The 22,293-nt window shown below is 54.1% G+C and overlaps 1 protein-coding gene across 2 annotated transcripts in view; it reads right to left on the reverse strand.

Moving 5' to 3' along the window:
* The window catches only part of TRPV2 (transient receptor potential cation channel subfamily V member 2), a 28,456-nt gene extending 6,655 nt beyond the window's left edge, over positions 1-21,801 (reverse strand). The window contains exons 1-10 of one of the 2 annotated variants that reach the window (XM_019817212.3): positions 21,355-21,801; positions 20,813-20,965; positions 9,533-9,850; positions 7,044-7,177; positions 5,529-5,822; positions 4,611-4,909; positions 2,674-2,847; positions 2,146-2,301; positions 1,440-1,535; positions 478-548 (exon numbers count right to left, since the gene is read on the reverse strand). In XM_019817212.3, coding sequence (XP_019672771.2) covers positions 478-548; positions 1,440-1,535; positions 2,146-2,301; positions 2,674-2,847; positions 4,611-4,909; positions 5,529-5,822; positions 7,044-7,177; positions 9,533-9,732 — 1,424 coding nt within the window. In that variant the 5' untranslated portion in view covers positions 9,733-9,850; positions 20,813-20,965; positions 21,355-21,801. Of the gene's footprint in view, positions 1-477; positions 549-1,439; positions 1,536-2,145; positions 2,302-2,673; positions 2,848-4,610; positions 4,910-5,528; positions 5,823-7,043; positions 7,178-9,532; positions 9,851-11,595; positions 12,298-20,812; positions 20,966-21,354 lie in introns of those variants that run through there. The other variant, XM_011288828.4, reaches the window with a different exon arrangement.
* Between the last annotated feature and the right edge of the window lie 492 nt (positions 21,802-22,293).

A 22,293-nucleotide genomic window follows, 5' to 3' on the forward strand; every position in this document is an offset into this window, starting at 1 on the left:
GTGGGAACAGAGTTTGGGTCAGCTTGCAGGCCACCTGGCGAGCTCCCTCTGCCCCCACTTGCCCCCACCGGCCGGCACCGACCACCCCTGCCTCTCCCACCATCCATCCATCTAGAAGGATGAGAAGTCCTCCATCTGCCTGGGACTGGACCCAATCAGGGGTCATTTAATCCCTGTGGGCCTCAGGTCCCTCCCCTGTAAAACGGGGGTACTAGGAACAGCACCTGACTCATGGGGCATTTGTGCAGATTCAGTGAGCCACAACATCTAAAGGGTTCAGGCTCCACTGGCACGTAGCGCTCAGGGCACGTAACTATGACGAGCACAAGGAGCCCCAGGCCAGACAGCCTGCACTTTGGTCCAGGCCCCAGGCGCTCCCCGGCTCCTGTCCTCGCCTCTCCAGCCGGCCTGGCGCCTGATGCCACACCAGCCGCTCCCCGGGGCTGAGACAGGGGAAGGGAGTGAGGCCCCACGTACAAGAGGATTTCAAAGTAGCTGTCCAGGAACGAGATCCAGATGAACAGACGGCGTCTCCAGAAGTACCACAGCTGTGGGGGGAGGAGGTGGGGGGAGGGGGGAGGAGGGGGGAAGGAGAGGAGCAGGGGGTGGGGCGGAAATTTGCTGTCCAGGCCACAGAGCAGCCCTGCTGGGCTCCCCACTGCGTCCCCTGCCTGCCGGCCTGGCTTTGTGGAAGTCTGGCCGGGACCACCTCACAGGCTCAAACAGCATCTTGGACTTTTGCGGGGTGGGGACGGGGGCTCATGCTAGCTGAGAAAGCTGTGAAGCCTGTTTCCAAAAAGTGCGGCCACCCACAGACACCCGGACAATGCCAGGCGCCTCCTCGCTCCCTGTGGACCCAGGCGAAGAACACACTCACTACTCGGGCCTAGGGGAAGAGCTCCTTTGCCTCTCCTCACCCTGGCCCCACGGGGACCCTCCTGTACTCCAGCCAACCTGGATCTGGTACCAAAGTCCCACCCACTCTGAAACAGGCTCCATGGCACAGTGTCCAGCCTGTCTCCTGCACTTTCACCTGAAAAGGAGCCACCGGGGGAGTCGGGCTGAGCGCACCTGCTCCAGCCTGTCTGTGCTCCCCCCCACCCCCAGGAGGAATGTCCCAGCCCGGCCGGCCGAGGGACCTGGGGGTGGGGGGCTTCCAGCTCCACTTTCCAGGGAGCAGAGCCGGCGTGGCGAGGAATCATGGGAGTCATTTGCCGCCCCTCAGAAACCCCAGAAAGCACAGCAGGGAGATACTGGCCCCAGAACCCAAGGCCCTCAGCTGCCCCGAGGCTGGTAGTGATGGGACAGTTCCCCGGAAGTGAAGGGATTGTGGTTAACTCAGTCTAAGTCTCCTCCTAGGGGAATTCTAGTTTGTTCCTGGGAGCCACACGGAGTGCTGGGGTCATGGGGTGCGGAGGGGGGATGGGAGGAGCCCTCACCTGGCCCACGAGGAGGTAGACCCCCCCAAGCAGGATCAGGATGTGGCCCAGCAGCAGCATGGAGCCTCCAGTCGTCACTTTCAGGGAGAGGAAGGCCTGAGAAATAGACACTCTGGTAGGACCTGGGACCCGAGTCCCCTCCCAACAGTGACGCTCCTCGCTGAGGGCCCATTCTGAGCATGAGCTGTTGGAGAGGCCATGCAGGGCAGCACAGGGAACATGGGCTCCGGGGCAGGCCCCCCCGCCCCCCAGATTCTAGCCTGTTGTAGAGGCACGCTGTATAGTGGTTATGACGGTGGGTTCAGATCCCATCTCCCCCACTGACAGCCTGCGTGAGCCTGGAGAAGCCACTTAACCTCTTTGTGCGTCCCTCCCGTCAACTGTAAACCGGGGATGCTAACAGTTCATCGTTCCCGGAGGGCTGCTCTAAGCATTAATTAAATAAGCTAACACATGTCACTCCCTGGAAATACTTTGTCACCTATGGTGAGCACCCAGCCCGTATTAGCAGCGTGGTTATCATCTCTGCGGTGCTGGCTTCGGTACCCACTAGCTGCGCGAGAGCTCGGGTGCGTCACAGTGTTATCAGGTGCAGGTGGGGGTTGGCAATCCCTGCCCTTTCTTCTTCCAAGGCTGGTCCCAGGAGGCCTCCCTCCCCCAGCATGCGCCCCATCCCCTCCCCCCCCCCGCCCCCCACCTGCTGTACCTTCTCCAGGGCGGGCTGGTGGTAGGCAACAGCAGTGAAGAGGAACATGTACATCAAGTAACACAGGAAGTTGAAGAAGAACCTGGGGATTAGCAGATCCCATTTCGCCTGTAGCAGTTTGTTCAGCGGCTCCAAAACCACCATCCGGTGTCGGTGCTGGGGTGGGAGTGTGAGAGCTGGTACATACAGGGGTCTGCTCATGTCAGGCTCAACATGAGGGCTGAGGGAAATGGTGGGGGGGAGCCCCAAATGACCCCGCCCCACCGGCCTCTACCCCACCCTCATGGCTATGGGCTGGCGGAGCGCCTCATCCTCCAGTCCAGAGCAGGTGGCCACCGGGACCCCCGCATGCTCCCCATGGGCGTGGGACCGGTGTGTGTGGAATGAGCATGGGCCCAGAGGCTGGGGTCGGGGCATGCAGCCACATCCCCACCGGCACAGCCACAGGGCACGTCCAGGAGGCAGCCCTGAAGTATGGAGCTCTGCCAGGCCCCCTTTGCACCCCTCCCCGGGCCCCAGTGGGCTCACCGGGCTTCTGCAATGAAAGGCGATGATCTCCAGCACTGAGTTCTCCTCCCAGCTGTCCACAGAGGCCAGGTCATACAGCGACACCCGGACAGGCCCATAGCACCACTCGGTAAACTTCCGGGAAAGTGGCTGGCACGGCCCTGAGAACTCCCGCTGCAGGATGTGTCTGAAAATCTGCAGGGTGAGGCATGTGATCTTAGCCTGCGTGGCCACCTCCCAGCACTGACCAGGAGGCTGGGAGCTAGTCGGTACCCTGCAGACCTGCCCACCATCTACAAAGCTACAAGCAGACACCCGCAGGGGTGCCTGAGTGGCTCAGTCAGGTAAACTTCTGGCTCTTGGTTTCAGCTCAGGTCATGATCTCATGGTTCGTGAGTTCGAGCCCTGCATTGGGCTCTGCATTGACAGTGTATAGCCTGCTTGGGGTTCTCTCTCTCCCCTCTCTCTCTGTCCCTATTCCGCTTGTGTACTCTCTCTCTCAAAATAAATAAACTTAGGGGAGCCTGAGTGGCTCAGTCAGTTAAGTGGCTGACTACGGCTTAGGTCATAGTCTTGTGGTTTGTGGGTTCAAGCCCGGCATCAGGCTCTGTGCTGACAGTTTGGAGCCTGGAGCCTGCTTTGGATTTTATGTCTCCCTCTCTTTCTGCCCCTCCTCAGCTCATGCTCTGTCTCTCTCTCTTTCTCTCAAAAATAAATAAACACTAAGAAAAAATTTTTAGGAACACTTGGGTGACTCATTCAGTTAAGCATCTGACTTCAGGTCAGGTCATGATCTCACGGTCTGTGGGTTTGAGCCCTGCATCGGGCTCTGTGCTGACAGCTCAGAGCCTGGAGCCTGCTTCAGATTCTGTGTCCCCCTCTCTCTCTGCCCCTCCCCAGGTTGTGCTCTATCTTGCTCTATCTCTCAAAAATAAATAAATGCTAGAAAAATATAAAAAAAATTTTTTTAATTAAAAATAAAAAAAAAAAGGGGGCGCCTGGGTGGTGCAGTCGGTTAAGCGCCCGACTTCAGCTGGGTCACGATCTCGCGGTCCGGGAGTTCGAGCCCCGTGTCAGGCTCTGGGCTGATGGCTCAGAGCCTGGAGCCTGTTTCCGATTCTGTGTCTCCCTCTCTCTCTGCCCCTCCCCCGTTCATGCTCTGTCTCTCTCTGTCCCAAAAATAAATAAACTTTGAAAAAAAAAATTAAAAAAAAAAAAAAAACAGATACACGCACACAGCCCGTACACACAGATCCTTGTGTGTATAAACTCTTCTCACACATCCTCACATGCTCAGCCACAGTGTAAATATTCTCATCGGCTCACATATGTTCAGACCTGCCAGTGAACCTGGCTCTTCCTTTCCCACTTCTGCCCTGAGGTCTCTTCCTTGGAGCCCCTACATGGCAGAGGGACCCCAGCCCAGAGGTCCTTGAGGCCCCTCGAGACCAGAGGTTCCCGGCTACACAGGTGTGTACCCTTCTGTGGTCAGAGCTCAGAGCTTCCACCAGACTAGAAAGCATCCCTAACTCGAACAGGTTAAGAAGCAGTTTGTTTTGGGGTGCCTGGCTGGCTCAGTCGGTGGAGCATGTGACTCGTGATCTCGGGATTGTGAGTTCAAGCCCCAACTTGGGTGTAAAGATTACTTTAAAAAAACGGGGTGGGGGTGCTTAAGTGGCTCAGTTGGTTGAGCAGCCGACTCTTGAATTCAGCTCAGGTCATGATCCCAGGGTCATGGAATCAGCTCCAAGTTGGGCTCCATGCTGAGCATGGAGACTGCTTAAGATTCTCTCTCTCTCTCTCTCTCTCTCTCTCTCTCTCTCTCTCAAAATAAATAAGCTTAAAAAAAAAAAAAAAGCAGAGAGACCAATGATCTAGAATGTTGCCCCAGGCTCTTTCTGCAGAAAAATCAAAGGGGGTCCTGTCGCTTCCTGGAAAGGTGGGGGCCAGACACTCACCTCGATTTTGCCCTCCTTGGCGGCCAGCTTCAGGGGCGTGAGGCCCTGCAGGTTGGGGATGTCTTCGAGCTGCACTGTGGGGCAGAGGCGGGCGCCGGCTCGGAGAAGCCCATCGTACATGCGGATCACCAGCGCACTGTTCTCGGCCGAGTTATCTGCGATCATCACCAAGGCGTGCAGGGCAGTGTTGCCCAGTGAGTCGGCCGCCTGCAGGCTGGCAGGCTGATGCGGGTTCTCCAGGAGGTAGGTCACCACATCCCACTGCTTGGTGCACGCGGCCAGAGAGAGGGGCAGCTCGCCTGGGGGTCAAGAGGGACAGCTTGAGCCTCAGGCCTCCCAGCTTCCACCTGACTACGCCTCACAGTCCCAGGACAGAACGCCGGGCCCCCTTTAAGAGAGTCAGGCCTCGGGACCCCAGGCCCGCCCGGGCCTGTGCTGAGAGGGAAGATGGTCCCAACCCCCATTTAGGGCGGCTGTGCCTTTTCCTATGAGCCCTGGTAAAGTCATTTCTGTCCAGCTCTTGACCCCAGGGAGAGGTGACCGAAGCTTTTTACCATCTAAAGGCTCAGAACAGAGGTCAGCCAACCAAGGTTCCCATCTCCTTGCCTCCTTCTCTTTTCTTCACCAGAGCCCAGCCCCAATGTCACCTGGCATCGACACCACTTTAGACTTTCCCCCACACCGGTTCCGCCAGCCCATTCCCCTGTCCTGGTCTGGGAGCGGATGTGTGACGAGCTTCCTTGGCCAGACAAGGCTAAAACATCTCCTAAGACAAACTGCTTTGCAGGCAGCCCAGTGACTAGAAGCACGAGCCCTTGGGGGTCAGACAGATCTGAGTTTAAGGGTCAGCTCTGCCACACATTTACCGTGCGACCTCGTCCCCTCTGCACCTCAGTTTACTCAAGAAAGGCTCCTCACCGAAGTAGAAGCAAGTCCCTTGGCTCTTCTTCTGGAAGAAGTGGCCACAGGCCCGGGCATGCACATTGGCCCCATTCTCCACCAAGAGCTTCACACACTGCAGGCTCCTCTTCTCGATGGCAATATGCAGGGCACTGTGGCCTCGGTAGTACTCATCCGTGCACTGGGCGTTGACCAGGGGCTGGGGATTGCCAGAGTCCCGGTCAATCTGCAGCAACGGCAGGATGCAGGCGTTGGCCCCATCCCGAAGGTTCAACACGGCCTTCATCAGGCACGTCTTACCCGTGGAGCCCTCTGTGGGAGAAGGGGAGGGGAAGGGGCACCAGGGTGCTCAGACCTGGAGTGGCCGGGCTGCCCACCAGCTCCAAAGCACCCCTTGGGAGGATAAAAAAAGATTGTCACACACGACCGGTGGAAACACAGCCATGCGATAGGGTATTAAGGCTCCAACCAACAAGTATTAAACTACCAACAGGTATGGCTCCAATTTCTGCCCTAGAAAATAGGTTTCTAGGACGTAATTTGTCCTGTGCGCAACGTTGTCTACAGAACACCCGGAGCAACATGCGTTAAACGGCTCCATCATTTGATAGCTCTCTCCTTAGGCAAGTCACTTGGCCTCTCTTGACCTCGGTTTTCCTGACTGTAAAATGGGAATGTTCCAGGGCTGTTATAAGGGTCAAATGGAATCACATACAAAATTCTCGGCACACAGAGGGCCTGGCACCCAGTACGTTGAGGTCAAAAACGACAACCAACCTAAATGGCCACCGTTGAGGAATAGTTAACTAAATCCTGGTAAATGTACGCAACAGAAAAGCTCTGCAGCTGTTAAAGTGACCGAGTTAGAAGTCTATGCACCCAAGTGTAAGTTGTCACAAATGGGTATATATGGCCCAACCCCTTATGTAAATATATACCTGATAGATTTAAATGGTTTGAAAAGATATATCCCAAATCATGAACAGGGATCCAGGATGTCGTAACGTTTTTAACCTCACCTTATACATTTCATTATGGTCAGAATCTTCTGGAATGCACAAATGTTACTTTTCTGACATTGGGGCTGATTTTCTAATCAGGCCAAACCATAAAGATGTTTAGATTTGGGGCAAAAATAATGAGACTGTTATTTTAAGATGAAAGGAAAAGAAAAAAGAAAAGAAAAGAAAAGAAAAGAAAAGAAAAGAAAAAAGGAAAGAAGAAAAGAAAAAGAAAAAAGGAAAGAAAAGAAAAAAGGAAAAGAAAAGAAAAAGACAAAAGATGCACTGTGAACCCATGAGTATCCATTTGGCCACCAAAGTGGGCTGAAGATGGCGGAGGTTGGCCAGGAGCCAGGGGGAGGGGAGGGAGCGGGAGGCACAGCCGTGACCTCAATGAGCTGCCCTCAGCTCTGTCGGCAGGGCCTCCCTGCAGCCATTTAGGCAGGAGGGCTGCTAAGAACAGTCACCCCTTGGCTCCTGACCACGGTCAAGGCCACCCAGTCAGCCGAGTCTCAGCACAGGGCAGGCCTACCTGTGTACTCTGAGTCGGTGAGGTACTTGCTGGTCCGGGACAGGTACTCTGCTAACCCAGCCAGATCCTCGGGGACGCCCCGGGCCACCACGCTGAAGAGCCGGTCACGGTCAAAGCGGTTTGGGTCTGGCTGGCTGTGGGGATGTGACTTGTGTCTGATGCTGTGGAAGAACCATGCTTCCCCCCACCCCGAATGCCCCCCATCCCAGGGAGTCCTTCCAGGGCATCCTGTGAGCACTGGGCACCCTGCAGGCCCGAGAGCCCTCTGGGAGCCTTTCTGAGGGCCTCTGCCCAGCACAGACCAAGGAGACCCCAAGTGCCCAGAGTCCTAGCAGGTGGAAGAGGGCCTGTCCGGGGCACTAGTCCCCAGCATCCCCACGACTCCAGATTTTTTTCCGCATCAGGCGCTTATCATTTGCCAGGTGGCTCGATGGTCTTACAACAGGCTCGTTATCCCAGAGAGGATTTCAGCACAGGAACCTGTCATGCTCTTGAGCGGGAGTCCAGGTGGGGATGGGACCACAGGAGGTACCCACAGACTGTTAGGGGCTGTATGCCCTGCTGGCCTAGACAAAAGAATCAAGAAAAGGCCTCATCCTCTCAGAAACCAGCTCTAGGGGCGCCTGGGAGGCTCAGTGTCAACACTTGATTTCACGGTTCAGGTCATGATTTCACAGGTTGGTGAGTTCGAGTCAGGCTCTGCAGCAGAGCTTGCTTGGATTCTCTCTCTCTCCCTCTCTCTCTGCCCCTCCCCTGCTCACACACTTCCTCTCTCTCAAAATAAATAAATAAACCCCAAAAAAGTTAAATAAATAAATAAGAGAACCCCCCGATCCTCTCAGAAACCATCTCGAGACTGATAACGGTGTGGTTGCACCTTTAACCCTCACTTCAGCCCAGGGGATCAGCAATCTCTGTTTTCTCCATTAGACGAACAAAGAGGTAAATTAACTCGCCCAAAGCCACATGCGCAGGACTGGGGCTCACCTGGGGGAAGTCGTCTAACTAACTCCAGACCCTGACTCCTAACCCCCAGAAAAATTCTAGACTGGGCAGACAGAAGTTTCTCAGAGACACAGGGGCCTAGTGCTGAAACCTATCAGATGCTCACCAGAGTTTTACTGAGAAACCACACTTCTGGGAAAGGCCCCAGAAGAGGTCTGGTAGCCCCTCAGCATCTAGCAGTTTCTGGTGACAGGGGAGGGAGGGGAAGGAGTGTGGGGTTCCCCTCCTGGGCCTGACGCTATTTACAGAGGCCAGCCTGCCCCTGGGGCTTCTGGAACCGTCACCAGTGGATATAAAGGGACAAAAAGAGGTGGGAGACCATTGGAAGCTCTGGGGACCCTCAGGTCCCAGCTTCACCAAGTAAGAGTTAGTGACTCTCTAATGAGCAGGGGACTGTTGGGCTCAGTCATGTGTTAAGCTGTGGCTGTGTGACTGATAGAGCCAGGCCCTGCCTCCCCCACACCAGTTAGTCGCGCGTCTGCCCGGCCTGGCCAGACATACCATCATCTGCCTAGCAGACCACGTGGCCGCGACATGCCTGAGAGGACTCTGTGGCTGACTGGGGAGCCCTATGGGCAGTCTGGCCGGAGGAAGGGGCCATTTGGACAAAATACTTCCCGCCACCGGGTGGCATCACAGTCTTGGGGCAGGGAAACCCAACAAGAGCACAGACTTGAGGCACTGAGGGGCATCAAGGGACCTATTCTGCCTGCCAGGGGGACTACTCAGCTCCCAGAAGCCTCACCCGCAGCCTCCCCTGCCCGGCTCTGAATCTGACCGAGGCCTTCCGACGCAAACGACACAGGGGCTCTGGGCTGGGGGCCAAGGCTGGTGCCACGTCTCAGACACGAGGAGAGAGGAAGGGGCTTTCCTGGCAGAGTCCCGCCTCGCCCACGAGGATTCTCCAGCCTCGCACATCAGACCTCACGCTGAGGGGGGATGCCAGGCGAGCCCCCCACACACCCAAAAGCTGGGAAGTCATATACCCCCGGCAAAAGTGGGCTCGCACTGTCTGAACTGGTACTGATCACAGGAGGCTCAAAGTGAAGCAAACTCCTAGCAGAAGCCCTCCCCAGAGTCCCCTGGGCAACAGGTCCAGCCCTCGAGCAGAAGAGCAGAACCCAGGAGCACCCAGGACACTGCCAGATGTCCCTGACTCTCAACTTGGACCGGAGTGTGGATCACGCTAGCATCCCCGCAGGGACTGTGACGCACAAGGGTCAGGGCACACACAAGGGGTTGCAAGGGTCTGTTGAGTACTTCCAGACGGAAGAGCATGTCCCTGTGAAGAAGAACAGGACCTCAGAAGGCAGAAGGCCAGGAATGAGGAAGGTTCCAGAGGGATCAACCCCAGAGAGCAGAGCGGGGTTATGCCTGTCAGGCCCAGGAGCCATCACAGCCAGACTGAGGACCTCCCTCCACCCCTCGCCATCAAGTCTGACTCAGGGTGCTCCCCTGGGCCCCACCCCCATTTGCTGCCTCACCTGACACCCGTTCCTTTGCGGTAGTTGAGGTTCACTTTGATCTGAGGGGGGCAGTTCCGGTCTTCGCTCTGGAATGGTGACTCCATGGGGGGCGGCCCGTCCCCAAGGCCCAGCTTTCCTTTGTCCGCCTCAGTGCCATCTTCTTGGCCTCCGTCTGATGTCTGGAGCCTGAAAGTGGGAGAGCTGGAGGGCGAGGCCATCCTAAGGGGAGGAGGCTGCTCTGCCTGGCTCAAACCTCAGTGGAGACCGAGTTGTCAGAGGCTCCTCCTTCCGTCCTTCTTCCCAGTCCTGGGTTGGGGTAAGAGGTCTGGCTGGGGCCTGCAAAAAGAGAAGTTTAGGGGGCACTTGGGTGGCTCAGTCAGTTAAGCAGCCGACTCTTGATTTCAGTTCAGGTCATGGTCTCACAGTTCGTGAGTTCGAGCCCCACATCGGGTTCTGCGCTGACAGTGTGGAAGCTGCTTGGGATTCTCTGTCTCCCTCTCTCTCTGCCCCTTCCCCACTCGTGCTTGCTCTCTTTCTCTCTCTCAAAAAAAAAAAAAAAAAAAAGAATAAACATTAAAAAGAGAGAGAGAGAGAGAGAGAAGTTTAGATAGAAGCTGAGTACAAGTAGACCCACCCACCGAGTCAGACTGTCGGGAGGGGGAGGAAGGCCAGGGTGAGGAGAGGGAGGGAGGTTTCCGGTGTGAGGATGGAATGGGGAAGAACAGGGACCCAGTGGGTCCGCCTACTGACGTAGTCCCACGGGAAGGGTTGAGACTGTCCCTGACTTTCCCTCCCTCTGATATCTGAGAGGCCACAGCCCCTGGTCCGGGGAAACAAACGTTGGGGGTCACAGCACAAACACAGCATTTCTCTACATAACATCTTGCCCAGTGGCCAGTCTTCGCAACAGATAAGAGTGCGGCTGTAGGCACCAGAGGCGGGTCATCGAACCTCTTGCCACAGGACGGGAGCATTCTGGGAGAGGCGGTTGGAAAACCGCTGGTCTCTCAGACCTCTCGTTTTACTACCAGGCCAACTAAGGCTCAGAAAGGGGAAGTGACTTCCCCAAGGCCGTCAGCTGTTGGCAGGGCCTGGTCTAAAACCACAGCACGCTACCATGATGTCCTTCTTCAGTTCTCCAAATCTTTCAGGGCCCATCTGTGTTTTCAGTCTGACTCATCTCTGAGGGCATTGAATGCCACCTCTCTGTGCTTTAGGGTCTCTGGGGGCTACAGAGTGGGGAGGGAGCCCCCTGGCTGGCTGCCCGAACTCCCTCTGACAGTCCCACCTCTCGGGCCCTAACTGGGGCTCTGGGCCCTGACACCTCTTCGTGGGAGAATGGAAACCACAGCCTCCATCACATGGCAAGGGGTGGGGCCCCAGTTGGGGGCAGGGGGAAGGCCCCGGAGCCCCCTAGTGGGTAGAAGCAGAAAGAAAGAAGACAGAGTCAGCAATGGGTGGGGAGACAGCAGGGTGGGAGAAGGGGACAGGGAGCAGAAACAAGGGCGAGAAGATGAGAGGCTGGATGGTGACAGGGCTTGGGCTGGGCCCCGTCCAGCTTCAGGCTCCCACAGCCCTCAGGGACCTGGGGTTGGGGCATTTTCCCACAGAAGCAAGAGAGGCAGGGACCTGGCTAGCTGACTCAACATGTTGACCTGTTTGTTTTAGGTTTTTTTACTTCAACATGACCCACCATCTATCCAGAAAGATGGACAGCCACTCTGGGGCGTCCTTCCCAAGCCACACGCCGTTTAGCCTGGCTTATGTCCCTAACCATCCCCCCGACCCCCGATCTGCCTCCCCGGCTGCCCCCCCAGCCCACCGTTCCCAAGCCTCAGCAGCAACAGCTACCTGTCGGGCCCCTGCCGCCTGTCCTGCAGCCCTTACCCACCCCGGCAGGGAGGAAGGGGTCTGGCAGTCCAGGTAGAGGCGGGAGCCCCTTGAAGACCCTCACTCGGGGCTGGAGAAGCAGGCAGCCTCCCCCCACCCCCCCACTACGGCTTCCCCGCCCGGATCGGTCACTGTCAGGTTCCAGGCACCTTCCCCCCTCCCCAATGTGCCCCGATCGCCCACCGACTTACCCCGCGGGCCGAGGCCAGGGCGTGGCGGCCGGGGCTGCGGACCCGCCGGGATCCCGTGCCTCCGGGGCGGCGGGGGCTGCGGGAGGAAGTGAGGCAGGGAGGGCGGCGGGCGTTGACAGCCGGGAGCCGCAGAACCTCCCCAAGCCTGCTCTGAGCTCCGCCAGGGGCTGCGGTCTCGGGGTGTTGCGCACCCTCAGCCCACCCGGCCTGCAGGCATGGTGGGGAGTGGGGTTAAGTCTCCCGGGTCAGGACGGGCTGGCCATCCGCGAGTGACCTGCTGGACCACTGGCCACACCCTGCTCTCGGGGAGACACGCCCCGCCTCCCCACCCCCACTGTGTCTAGCCGGGGATGGCCCAGGTGGGGGGGTGGGGTGGCAAGCAGAGGCAACCCTCGGGTGCTGGGGCCTTGCCGCAGGTGGGAGCTGGCACGGAGTGGGGGGTCCTTGCCCCGCTGTGCCGACCTCTGCCTCCTCCCCTTCCCCACCACATGCCTTCTCAGGCTGGGAACTGGTTGACCCGTCCCAGGGCAGACGGAGCTAATGTGGACGGACCCCAGGGAGAGGACAGACCCAGCCCAGCACATGACTCTGGGAATGCACGCCACCCGACCAACTAGGAATCTGAGGGGATTTTCCTACCTCTCTCGGGCTTTCCTCCTGCCCCCCTAGCAGGGGGCCCTGTCAGCTCCACACCCCTTAGCGAAAGACGCTTCCAGCACCTACCAGCAGGGGGGGACAGGGAAGCCTCCAGGCACCGCAGAGATGAGAACTCCCTGCCCCCAGCTGGGTACGGATTCCTCACTGGGGCTTGAAGTCACGGTCGCCCTCCAAGTAGCCCTGGGACACCTTCCTCTCCCGAGCTCCCTAACACCCAGTCCCTGCCCCAAACCTACCAAATTGTCTCCATCTCTGTCCGGTCGAAACCACTATCATCTCTCCCCTGGGAGACTGGAGGCACCTACAAACGGGTCTCCCTGCTTCACTCCAACTCCACCCCTCACCCTCATAATCCATTCCCCTGTGCAGCAACTGGAAGGATCTTTCGAAAATGAAACCCAGATCACCCCCAGTCCCCACTTAACCCCACCTGCCACCCCAAACGATGGCTTCCCTTGGGACTTAGAATCAAATGCAAACTCCATGCCCTGCAACCCTGGGTAGTCTAGATGCTCTTTTCCCTTGCTTTATCTCCACCGTGTCTTACACGTTGCACTCTAGGCCTGCGCTGTCCCACACGGTAGACACCATCTGACTCTCTGAATTTAAATCAGTTATAATAAAATGAAATTAAACATTCTGTTCTACAGTCAGAGTAACCACGTTTCGAATGCTCAGTAGCCACATGTGGTTGGTTAGTGGCTACCCTATTGGACCGCACAGATACAGAACTTCTCCATCACTGCAGAGCATTCCATTGGACAGCACCGTTCTAGACACTGGAACACATTTCAGTCTCTCCAGTATGCCATGCTCCCTTATGTTGCCTCCAAGCCTTGCACAGGCTGGTCCCCCTGCCAGCAACAACCCTCCCCCCCAAACACAAACACACACACACACACACACACACACACACACACACACACACACACTGCCCTTGTTCTAGCCAGCTCCTACTCATCTGTTGTCCCTCCATTGAAACATCAATTCCTAGCCTTTCCTAGACCCTGAACTGGGTTGGAGGCCCCCACTAGGTGCTCCAATGACACTATATACTTCTCTGATCATAACTCACTATCCGTTATTGTTAACGTTTATTTGTCTGGCTTCACCTTTGACAATAACGAATGCCTACCTCACAATGTGCCAGACGTTGTGCCTAGTGCTTTACATGCAACTCTCAGAGCCACCTTATTTCACAGACTGGGAAACTGAGGCTGAGCAACATTAGGCACCTTGTCCAAGGCCACATAGCTGGGAGGTGACAAAGCAGGGGTTTGAATCCAGGGACACACCCTTATGCACCAAGCTCAACAAGGGGCAAGGTTTTGCCCCCCCCCTTTTTTTTTTTTACTGTATCCTCAGGACCTAGCAGACAGCTTGTGCTCAAGGCTTTTTTTCCCCTTTTTTTCCTGCAAGAAAGCTCTGAATGACTGCGTGGTTAATCATAATCATAATGCAGAGGACATTATTGTGCTGTTGGAGAAAAACCGAAAAGTGGACACCCTCAAGTCCTTCAGAGGCACTTCAGATGACAATGACAATTGGGCAGAAAACCCTAATTGCAAATGCAGTTTTTAAAAAGTTCTCAGATCATCAGCCATCTGGGACATGCAAATAAAAACAACAATGAGATACCTTCACACTGCTGGGATGGCTATAAATAAAAGACAGATGATGACAAGTGTTGGTGAGCCTATGGAGAAATTGGGATGCTCATACATTGCTGATGAATCATAAAATCAAACAGCCACTTTGGAAACCAGTCTAGCTGTTCCTCAAAAAATTAAACACTAAGGGCACCTGGCTGGCTCAGTTGGAAGAGCATGCAACTCTTGATGTCGGGGTCATGAGTTCGAGTCCCATGTTGGGTGTAGAGACTATGAAAAAAAATTAATCAGGTAGTTACCATATGACCTAACTATTGCACTCATTTCAAAAGAAAGGTAGGGGCGCCTGGGTGGCGCAGTCGGTTAAGCGTCCGACTTCAGCCAGGTCATGATCTCGCGGTCCGTGAGTTCGAGCCCCGCGTCAGGCTCTGGGCTGATGGCTCAGAGCCTGGAGCCTGTTTCCGATTCTGTGTCTCCCTCTCTCTCTGCCCCTCCCCCGTTCATGCTCTGTCTCTCTCTGTCCCAAAAATAAATAAACGTTGAAAAAAAATTAAAAAAAAAAAAAGAAAGGTAAATGTATGTCTACACAAACACTTGTACACAACTATTTACGGCAGTGTTATTCATCATGGCCAAGTAGAAACTAAAATGTATAAGGCTTCTTTTGGGGGAAATGAAGATGTCCCAAATTAGACTGTGATGACAGTGCACAACTGTGTAAATATATTAAAGACCATTGAACTGCACACTTCAAAACAGTGAACTGTATGTGATTTCTATCTTAAAAAAAAAAAAAAAAAAAGTCCTCTGAGCAGAAAATAATGCCTGTGTTCTTAGTGGGAAATGAATCAAGCAGAGAAGAAAGTCTTCTTCAGTTCCAAGGTCACTGGACTTCTATTTCAACAAGTTTTGCTCAGTCCAGTCTCCATGTAAGGAAAAATGTCCTCCAAGCAGCCTTCACACCTATGTGTTTCATTTCACACTTAGTAACTTTTTATAAAGGCATGTTTCTTTTTTTGGAATTTATTTTCAGAATTGATTTTAAGAAAAGGAAGAGAAAGGTCACAAAAATGTGTAACAGACATATTCTTTGGAGGAAGGAATTAAGGATCAACGATGGGGGGCATCTGGCTTGCTCAGTCGGTAGAGCAGGTCACTTTTGATCTCAGGGTCCTGAATTCAAGCCCAGGTTGGGGCTAAAGCTTACTTTATTTTATTTTATTATTTTTTTTAATTTATTTTTGGGACAGAGAGAGACAGAGCATGAACGGGGCAGGGGCAGAGAGAGAGGGAGACACAGAATCGGAAACAGGCTCCAGGCTCCGAGCCATCAGCCCAGAGCCCGACGCAGGGCTCGAACTCACAGACCGCGAGATCGTGACCTGACTGAAGTCGGACGCTCAACCGACTGCGCCACCCAGGCGCCCCTAAAGCTTACTTTAAAAAAAGGGGGGTGGGGTGCCTGGGTGTCTCAGTTGGTAGAGCATCCAACTCTTGATCTCAGGGTCGTGTGTCATGAGTCCACATTGGGCATGGAGCCTACTTAAGAAAAAAAAAAAAACAAGGATCAAGGATGAGAAGGCAACTTCCTTTTCAAGGTGTATCCTTCGCACTACTTGATTTTTTTTTTTTTTTTTTTTTTTTGCCATTGGCTTAAAAAAAAAAACAAATATGGACTGTCTTGTAGAGTTAAAAAAAATTTCGACTCATATGTGCAAGCTATGGCCAAAGCCTGTATATAATTAGTGTAAATTCTAAAGAGAGGTGGGGGAGAGGGGTTCAGAGTCTATAAGATGAGAATTATTCTGGCCTTAGAGGGGAGGAAGGGTAGGACTTGGGGGGAGGGAGGTGGACAGGCCAGGGCCTATGCCTAAAACTTTTGATTTCCTTATGCCAATCCCAAAACTTGGTCCGGAGCCTGGGCCAGGCCATGTTTACTGGCCAGATAGACAAAGCCTCCCTGAGCAGGACTGTATCTGGAACTGACAGTAAAGAAATAGAAAGAAGCCTGTTTAGGAGGCTGGACAAGCTTCCTGGAACAAAGGAGACAGCGACTAGAGTTTAGCAGGCTCCTAGTGGGAGAAAAAAATGCTAGCTCATGTGGCCCTGGTCCCCAGCAAGGACCAACTTAGAAGGCCACCGAGGCCACAGAGGAGAAGGGGACCAAAGTCCTGCCGGTGTGAGTACAGTCTGCTGGCCTGGGACAGTTCTCACTCTCATGGAAAGTGAGCTGCCACTTCCCACACTGCCTCTGAGCCCCAGAGGCCACTGCTCAGCCAGACCCGCATGTGGGACCTTTCTCACAGGACCTAGAACAGCCACATCCAGGCCCCGTGCCAAATCTGGGAGCCCAGGCCCAGGCTGGGCATTTGCCTCTAGGGAATTTCCCCAATCTTGGGCTGAAGCTGGGCCCGTTGTCAACAAGGCCTGCTATTGGCTAATAGACTTCCGATTTTTTTTAATGAAAAGATCAGGAGAGAGGGATGTTATCTGGGAGATCAGAACTGAGAAAGGGGGAATGGGAGGAAGGACCGAGTCTGAGCCAAATAAAGATGGGGCAGAGAGAGGAAGCTCGGGTCTCAGAGACAGGACCCAGAAGAGAGACACGCCCTGAGGCCGAGAGATCTAGAAGCAGGACAGGCTAGAACCAGCGACAGAGACAAGGGGAAAGACCAGACGCAAGCAGGGTTGGTCTGGACCAAGCACCAAAAATGCATCAGATAACCTGACTGAGACAAAGGATGGCCCAGGCTGCGGGCGAGGTCGAGCGTAAGGGACAGCAGTCGGACACCGAGGGATGGACACTAACCAGAGGACCGAGCCGGGGATGCAGAAGGACAGACCCCAATCCCGCGAGGCAACCACCCCGTCGCCCCTCCCCGACCGGGCCCCAGCCCCGCCCCCGCGCCCAGACGCGGCCCCGCCCCTTTCCCTAAGGGAGCTCCAGTCCCCGCCCCCACCCCCACCCCCCGCAAACACCTTCCCTGGGACGCGGGCCCGTGGCTGGAGTTAGGTCTCCCCAGGACAGCATGGGGGCGCGGCAGATCTTCCCCGTGGACGCGGATGGCCCACTCCTCATGCCCCACTCCGCTTCCCAAGTCACAAAGCAGGACAGTGAGGGTGTCAGGGACTGTGGCCTCTGCCTCCCTCCGAGGGAGCGGGTGCGTCCTAGAAGGATGCACCCTAGAGGTGGCAACACAAGGAGCTTGTACGACGCGGGCACACGCTTGACCGTGAGCCAGGCACTTTATGAGCATTTTGTTTCTTCTTTTTTTCCAAGATTTTATTTTTAAGTAATTTCTACGCCCAACGTGGGGCTGGAACTCACAACCTCCCCTCTCCCCGCCCCCCGCCCCCACCAGGTCAAGAGTCCCCCACTCCACCCACCGAGCCTGCCAGGTGCCCCTGGGCATTTTCTTTCTTCATCCTTACCTCCCCCTGGGAGATAGAACTTCCATTTCAGAGAAGGGGAAACAGAGTCAGAGGTGAAATAACTCTCTTGCTCTAGATTACAGCACGGGTCGCAAGTGATGGTGAGATTTGAACCCAGACCATCTGATTTCCCTCTGTGTTCCCATCTCTTCTTTATTTTTATTTATTTTTTTTTTCAACGTTTATTTTTGGGACAGAGAGAGACAGAGCATGAATGGGGGAGGGGCAGAGAGAGAGGGAGACACAGAATCGGAAACAGGCTCCAGGCTCTGAGCCAACAGCCCAGAGCCTGACGCGGGGCTCGAACTCCCGGACCGCGAGATCGTGACCTGGCTGAAGTCGGACGCTTAACCGACTGCGCCACCCAGGCGCCCCCCCATCTCTTCTTTAAAAAAAAAAAGTTGGGGATTCTCCGTCTCCCTCTCTCTCTGCCCCTCCCCCCACTCATGCTGTCTTGTCTCTCTCAAAGTAAATAAATAAACTTTAAAAAAATAAAATTGAAAAAACTTACACCCTTTTTACACTGACAGTTTAAAGAATTTGGGGGAAGACACAATTGTTCTGACCACAGCAAAGGGAATAACGGGTTGACTAAAGATCCAAGGGAAGACGTTCCGAAAAAGAGTTTAGGATTTGAGGGGCACCTGGGTGGTTCAGTCAGTTAAGTGTCCAACTTCAGCTCAGGTCATGATCTCATGGTTGGTGGGTTCAAGCCCTGCACATGGCTCTCTGCTGTTAGTGAGAGACTGCTTCAGATCCTCTGTCTCCCTCTCTCTCTCTCTGCCCCTTCCCTGCTGGTCCTCTCCCTCTCAAAATTAAATAAACATAAAAAAAAAAAAAAAAAAGGAGTTTAGGATTTGAGTGTTAGACCTTCCCTCAGAGCCCTAGGGTCCCCAGGGGCTGCCTGATTGCTACAAAAGCCTATCTCAGGAGAGAAAAGTTGTCCAGACCTGGGTACCCAGGTCAAACATTGCCTGAAAGTCGCACTTGGGGTCCAGAGAGTTAGACAATGGGGAAAACATGCTTCAGAACTTCCTTTGTTTCTCTGGGTTTTTTCCACTTGTTTTTTGTAAGTTTCTGCCTTTCATGGTAGGAGCTTTCCTCAAATGTCTGGGACCAAAAAGCCAGGTGCATGGATGGGGCTTCACTGAGCTTCCCTAAAGGGTGATGTCACCGTTCTCAAAGTTTCCAGGGCAGACGTCTGCTTAATTCCCCCTGGTAGGCAGGGTCTCGTCTGTGCTTGGGTCCCCAGGGCACCAAGGTCTCAGCTTTTCCACTGAGTTAGGAATGGTCATCAACTGTCCAAGCATTGCCTCTGCACGGCTTCCTCTCCCACCCTCTTTGTCCTTATTTTATTCTTTTGTGATCATTTTATTTATTTATTTATAAATCTTTATTTAAAGAGAGAGAGCATGAGCAGGGGATGGGCAGAGAGAGGGAGACAGAGAATCCCTAGCTGGCTCTGCACTGTTAGCACACAGCTGGACACGGGGGTTGAACCCACAAACCACAAGATCACCACCTGAGCCAAAACCAAGAGTCAGACACTTAACCGACTTAGCCACCCAGGTTCCCCTATCCTGTTGTGATTATTTTAAAGGGGTTTGGGGAGGAAAGCATTTTTTTTTTAATTTTTATCTTAATGTTTATTTATTTTTGACAGAGAGAGAGAGAGAGAGAGAGAGAGACAGAGCATGAGCAGGGGAGGGGCAGAGAGAGAGGGAGACAGAATCCGAAGCAGGCTCCAGGCTCCGACCCGTCAGCACAGAGACCTACGCGGGGCTCGAACACACAGACTGCGAGATCATGACCGGAGCCAAAGTTGGACGCTCAACCGACTGAGCCACCCAGGCGCCCCGTAACTGGAACCCCAACCATAACTGTGACATTTTATCTTTTTTTTTTTTAATGTTTATTTTTGAGAGAGAAAGACAAAGTGCAAGCAGGGGAGGGGCAGAGAAAGAGGAAGACACAGAATCCTAAGTAGGCTCTCAAGCTGTCAGCACAGGGCCCAAAGTGGGGTTCAAACCCACGGACCGTGAGATCATGACCTGAGCCAAAGTCGGATGCACAACCAACTGAGCCACCCGCGTGCCCCTAAGATTTTATTCTTAAGTAACTTGTGTTATAGTTCCAATATCTTCCTTATATCTTTTAACATGTTTATTAGTCTAAAATTCTTATTCTGGGGTACCTGCCTGGCTCAGTCAGTAGAGCATGGGATTTTTGAATTTGGGGTCATGAGTTTGAGCTCCATGTTGGGTGTGGAGCCTACTTAAGAAAAAGTTGGAAGTAATAAACAATTTAAAAAATGAAAATAAATAAAATAAAATTCTTATTCTGACAAGAAACAGGTTATAGTTTTTCTGTTGAAAGCAGTGATGCCCTGGGGCACCTGGGTGGCTCAGTGGGTTCGCTGTTCGACTTTGGCTCAGGTCGTGATCTCACGGTCCGTGAGTTCGAGCCTCGCATCGAACTCTGTGCTGACAGCTCAGAGCCTGGAGCCTGCTTTGGATTCTGTGTCTCCCTCTCTCTCTGCCCCTCCCCCCTCTCACGTTCTGTCTCTCAAAAATAAATAAACATTAAAAAAATTGGGGGGGGCGCCTGGGTGACTCAGTTGGTTAAGCCTCTGACTTCGGCTGGGGTCACGATCTCGTGGTCTGTGGGTTCGAGGCCTGCGTGGGGCTTGGGCTGACAGCTCCGAGCCTGGAGCCTGCTTCTGATTCTGTGTCTCCCCCTCTCTCTTCCCCTCCCCTGCTCATGCTCTGTCTCTCTCTCTCTCAGAAATAAACATTAAAAATTTTTAAAAATTTTTTTCTTTTTTTTTTTTTTTTAAAGAAAGCATTGATGCCCTTAGCCTGTGGGATCTGCTGCTAAGTCCAGTCAGATAGTTTCAGATTTGAGTTGAACTGTAGAACACCCAGCTGGTGTCGCCGAATTGCTTGGTGCGGAAAGAAAACCCTGCTCGTTTGGTGACCAGAAGTGTCGGAAAGCAGAGGAGACACCCCCTGCTACCTCCCCTGGGAATCTCCCGCATGGGGGGGAGTAGATAAGCCCGGGAAGGAGGCGCCACGAGAATACAGCCAAGCCACTCCTCGCCCCACCAGACGACCTTCAGGACGTGTTTCCACACTTTGCTCTCCAAAGAGAAGCAGCCTCAGGACTCACCCCTAAAATGTCATTCCCCGGATGTTGGGGGGGCGGGTGTGAGTGGGCAGCTGTCAATCAGTCCACACCTGTTTTCGGCAGCGTCTCCCAAACCTTGAGGTCTGGGCCGCCCTAATTGGACTCCAGGCACACCTGGAGCCCAGAGCGGAGTCATTGGAGAGGTGGAGGCAGGTGCTGTTTGTTCCAAGGCAAGGGGGGGGGGGGAGGGCAATTAGCTCATCCCTCCCCATCACCCCCAAGAAATCTTTCTTTCCCACCTGATCCTCTTTGGGGGGAGGAGCTGGCAGCTGGTTTTGACCCCGACCTAGCATTGGATTCATCTCCCGAATGACAAGTGTCCGTTTACTGACCTGTTGGCACCCAGTGACTTTGCACATGGCAAGAGAGACCAGTTACATTTCTGTAAATAGGAGGCTTTAGAGGAGGTCTTAGAAGAAAACGCTTGTTTTCCTCAGGCGATGCTCGGGGCCCCGATGCACACAGAGCTGTTTGGCTGCACCTTTCTGGAATAGAAGGGAGGATATTTGTCTGTTTCTGGGCATAGCAAACCATGCTCCACGGAAAGTTTGTGTCTCTACCTTCTCCCCTTACATTCTGTGGTTTGGAGTCACCCCAGAGAGCCTGTGCAGATGTCATATTTTGTGGTATGTCTTTAGGCACGACCCTTAATTTCATTAAAAATTTCTATGTTAGAAGACCTGTTTCAGGCCCTGCTCGCCTGAGGCAGTGGACAGAGCTTGGAGCCATGCGGTGCTGCTCTGGCCTGTAAGTGCGGGGGGGGGGGGGGGGGGGGGGGGGGGACAGAGTTGAAAGGGGAGCAAATGAATCATTTTAGGTGGGTGAAGTCAGTCTGCAGGGAGCAGCCACTTAGAGGAAATCATCAGCACATTACCGGAAGCCAGAGCAGCCCCGATCTGTGTTCTCGCAGAAGAGAGTAGACAGCCGATGTGTCAGCAGCTCCAGAAAGGCCGAGGCCCAGACCTGCCACTGCGCACACTCTGTGGAACCTTCCAGCCCCCCGCTCGTGCCTCTTCAGCTTCTGTCTTCTTGTCTCTGGAGGTCTCTGTTCTTCCAAGCTCCTCTAGTCACCCCCTCGGGTGGCTCAGTGCCTTCTCCCTTCTCAAGGTCATGGCTGGTGTTGGGGGCCGGAGCCATATTGTTCCCGTAAACCTTGGCAAGCTGTTTCCAGGAAAAGTGCGGGGGAGGAGGGGGAGGAGTAGGTTTACCTAAAAGGCCATCAGAGCTTCTGAATTAAAGTATTGGCTGCAAAAAGAGAGCAGGCCACCTCAGCTTCTAAAGGAAATTCTGTTCAGGCCTGACGCTCAGAAAACCCACTTTCACAGGCGTGGGAGGGGCTGAGGGGCTGTTTCACAGGAAGTCAAGGAAGGCGCAGGAGGCGTTGGAGGCTGCCAGCTGATCTGCAAAGAGGTAGGCGGTAACCTTGGTCTGCTGGGCACGGTGAGAGATGGCATTCTCCCTTGGAAGTAGGGCCTTCCTCGGATAAGCCCTAAAGGTCCTCTCCTCCCACAGGTATTGGAACATTCCCTTAGCTGAATGCAACGGTCAGTATTTTCTGCTCGCAGAGTGAGGGGAGCAGTTCTGAAACCTGGGAGCATCACCTCCCTTCCTGAAGGCCAGTGTTGGGGAGGCCTGGGCCGCATATTGAAGGAGTCTGCAGGGTGAACCTCTGTGCTCTGCCTGCTGTTCCCAGCAGGTCCCAGAACTTACCCCCCACCCTCTTCTTCCAGCAGGAAGTTCATATCCATCCCTACGGCAGGCAGATGGATGCCTGGGCCTGCTAAGCTTGCCTTTCTTCAAGCTCCTTTTTTTT

Source organism: Felis catus, chromosome E1 (genome assembly GCF_018350175.1).
Source record: "Felis catus isolate Fca126 chromosome E1, F.catus_Fca126_mat1.0, whole genome shotgun sequence".
NCBI lineage: Eukaryota > Metazoa > Chordata > Mammalia > Carnivora > Felidae > Felis > Felis catus.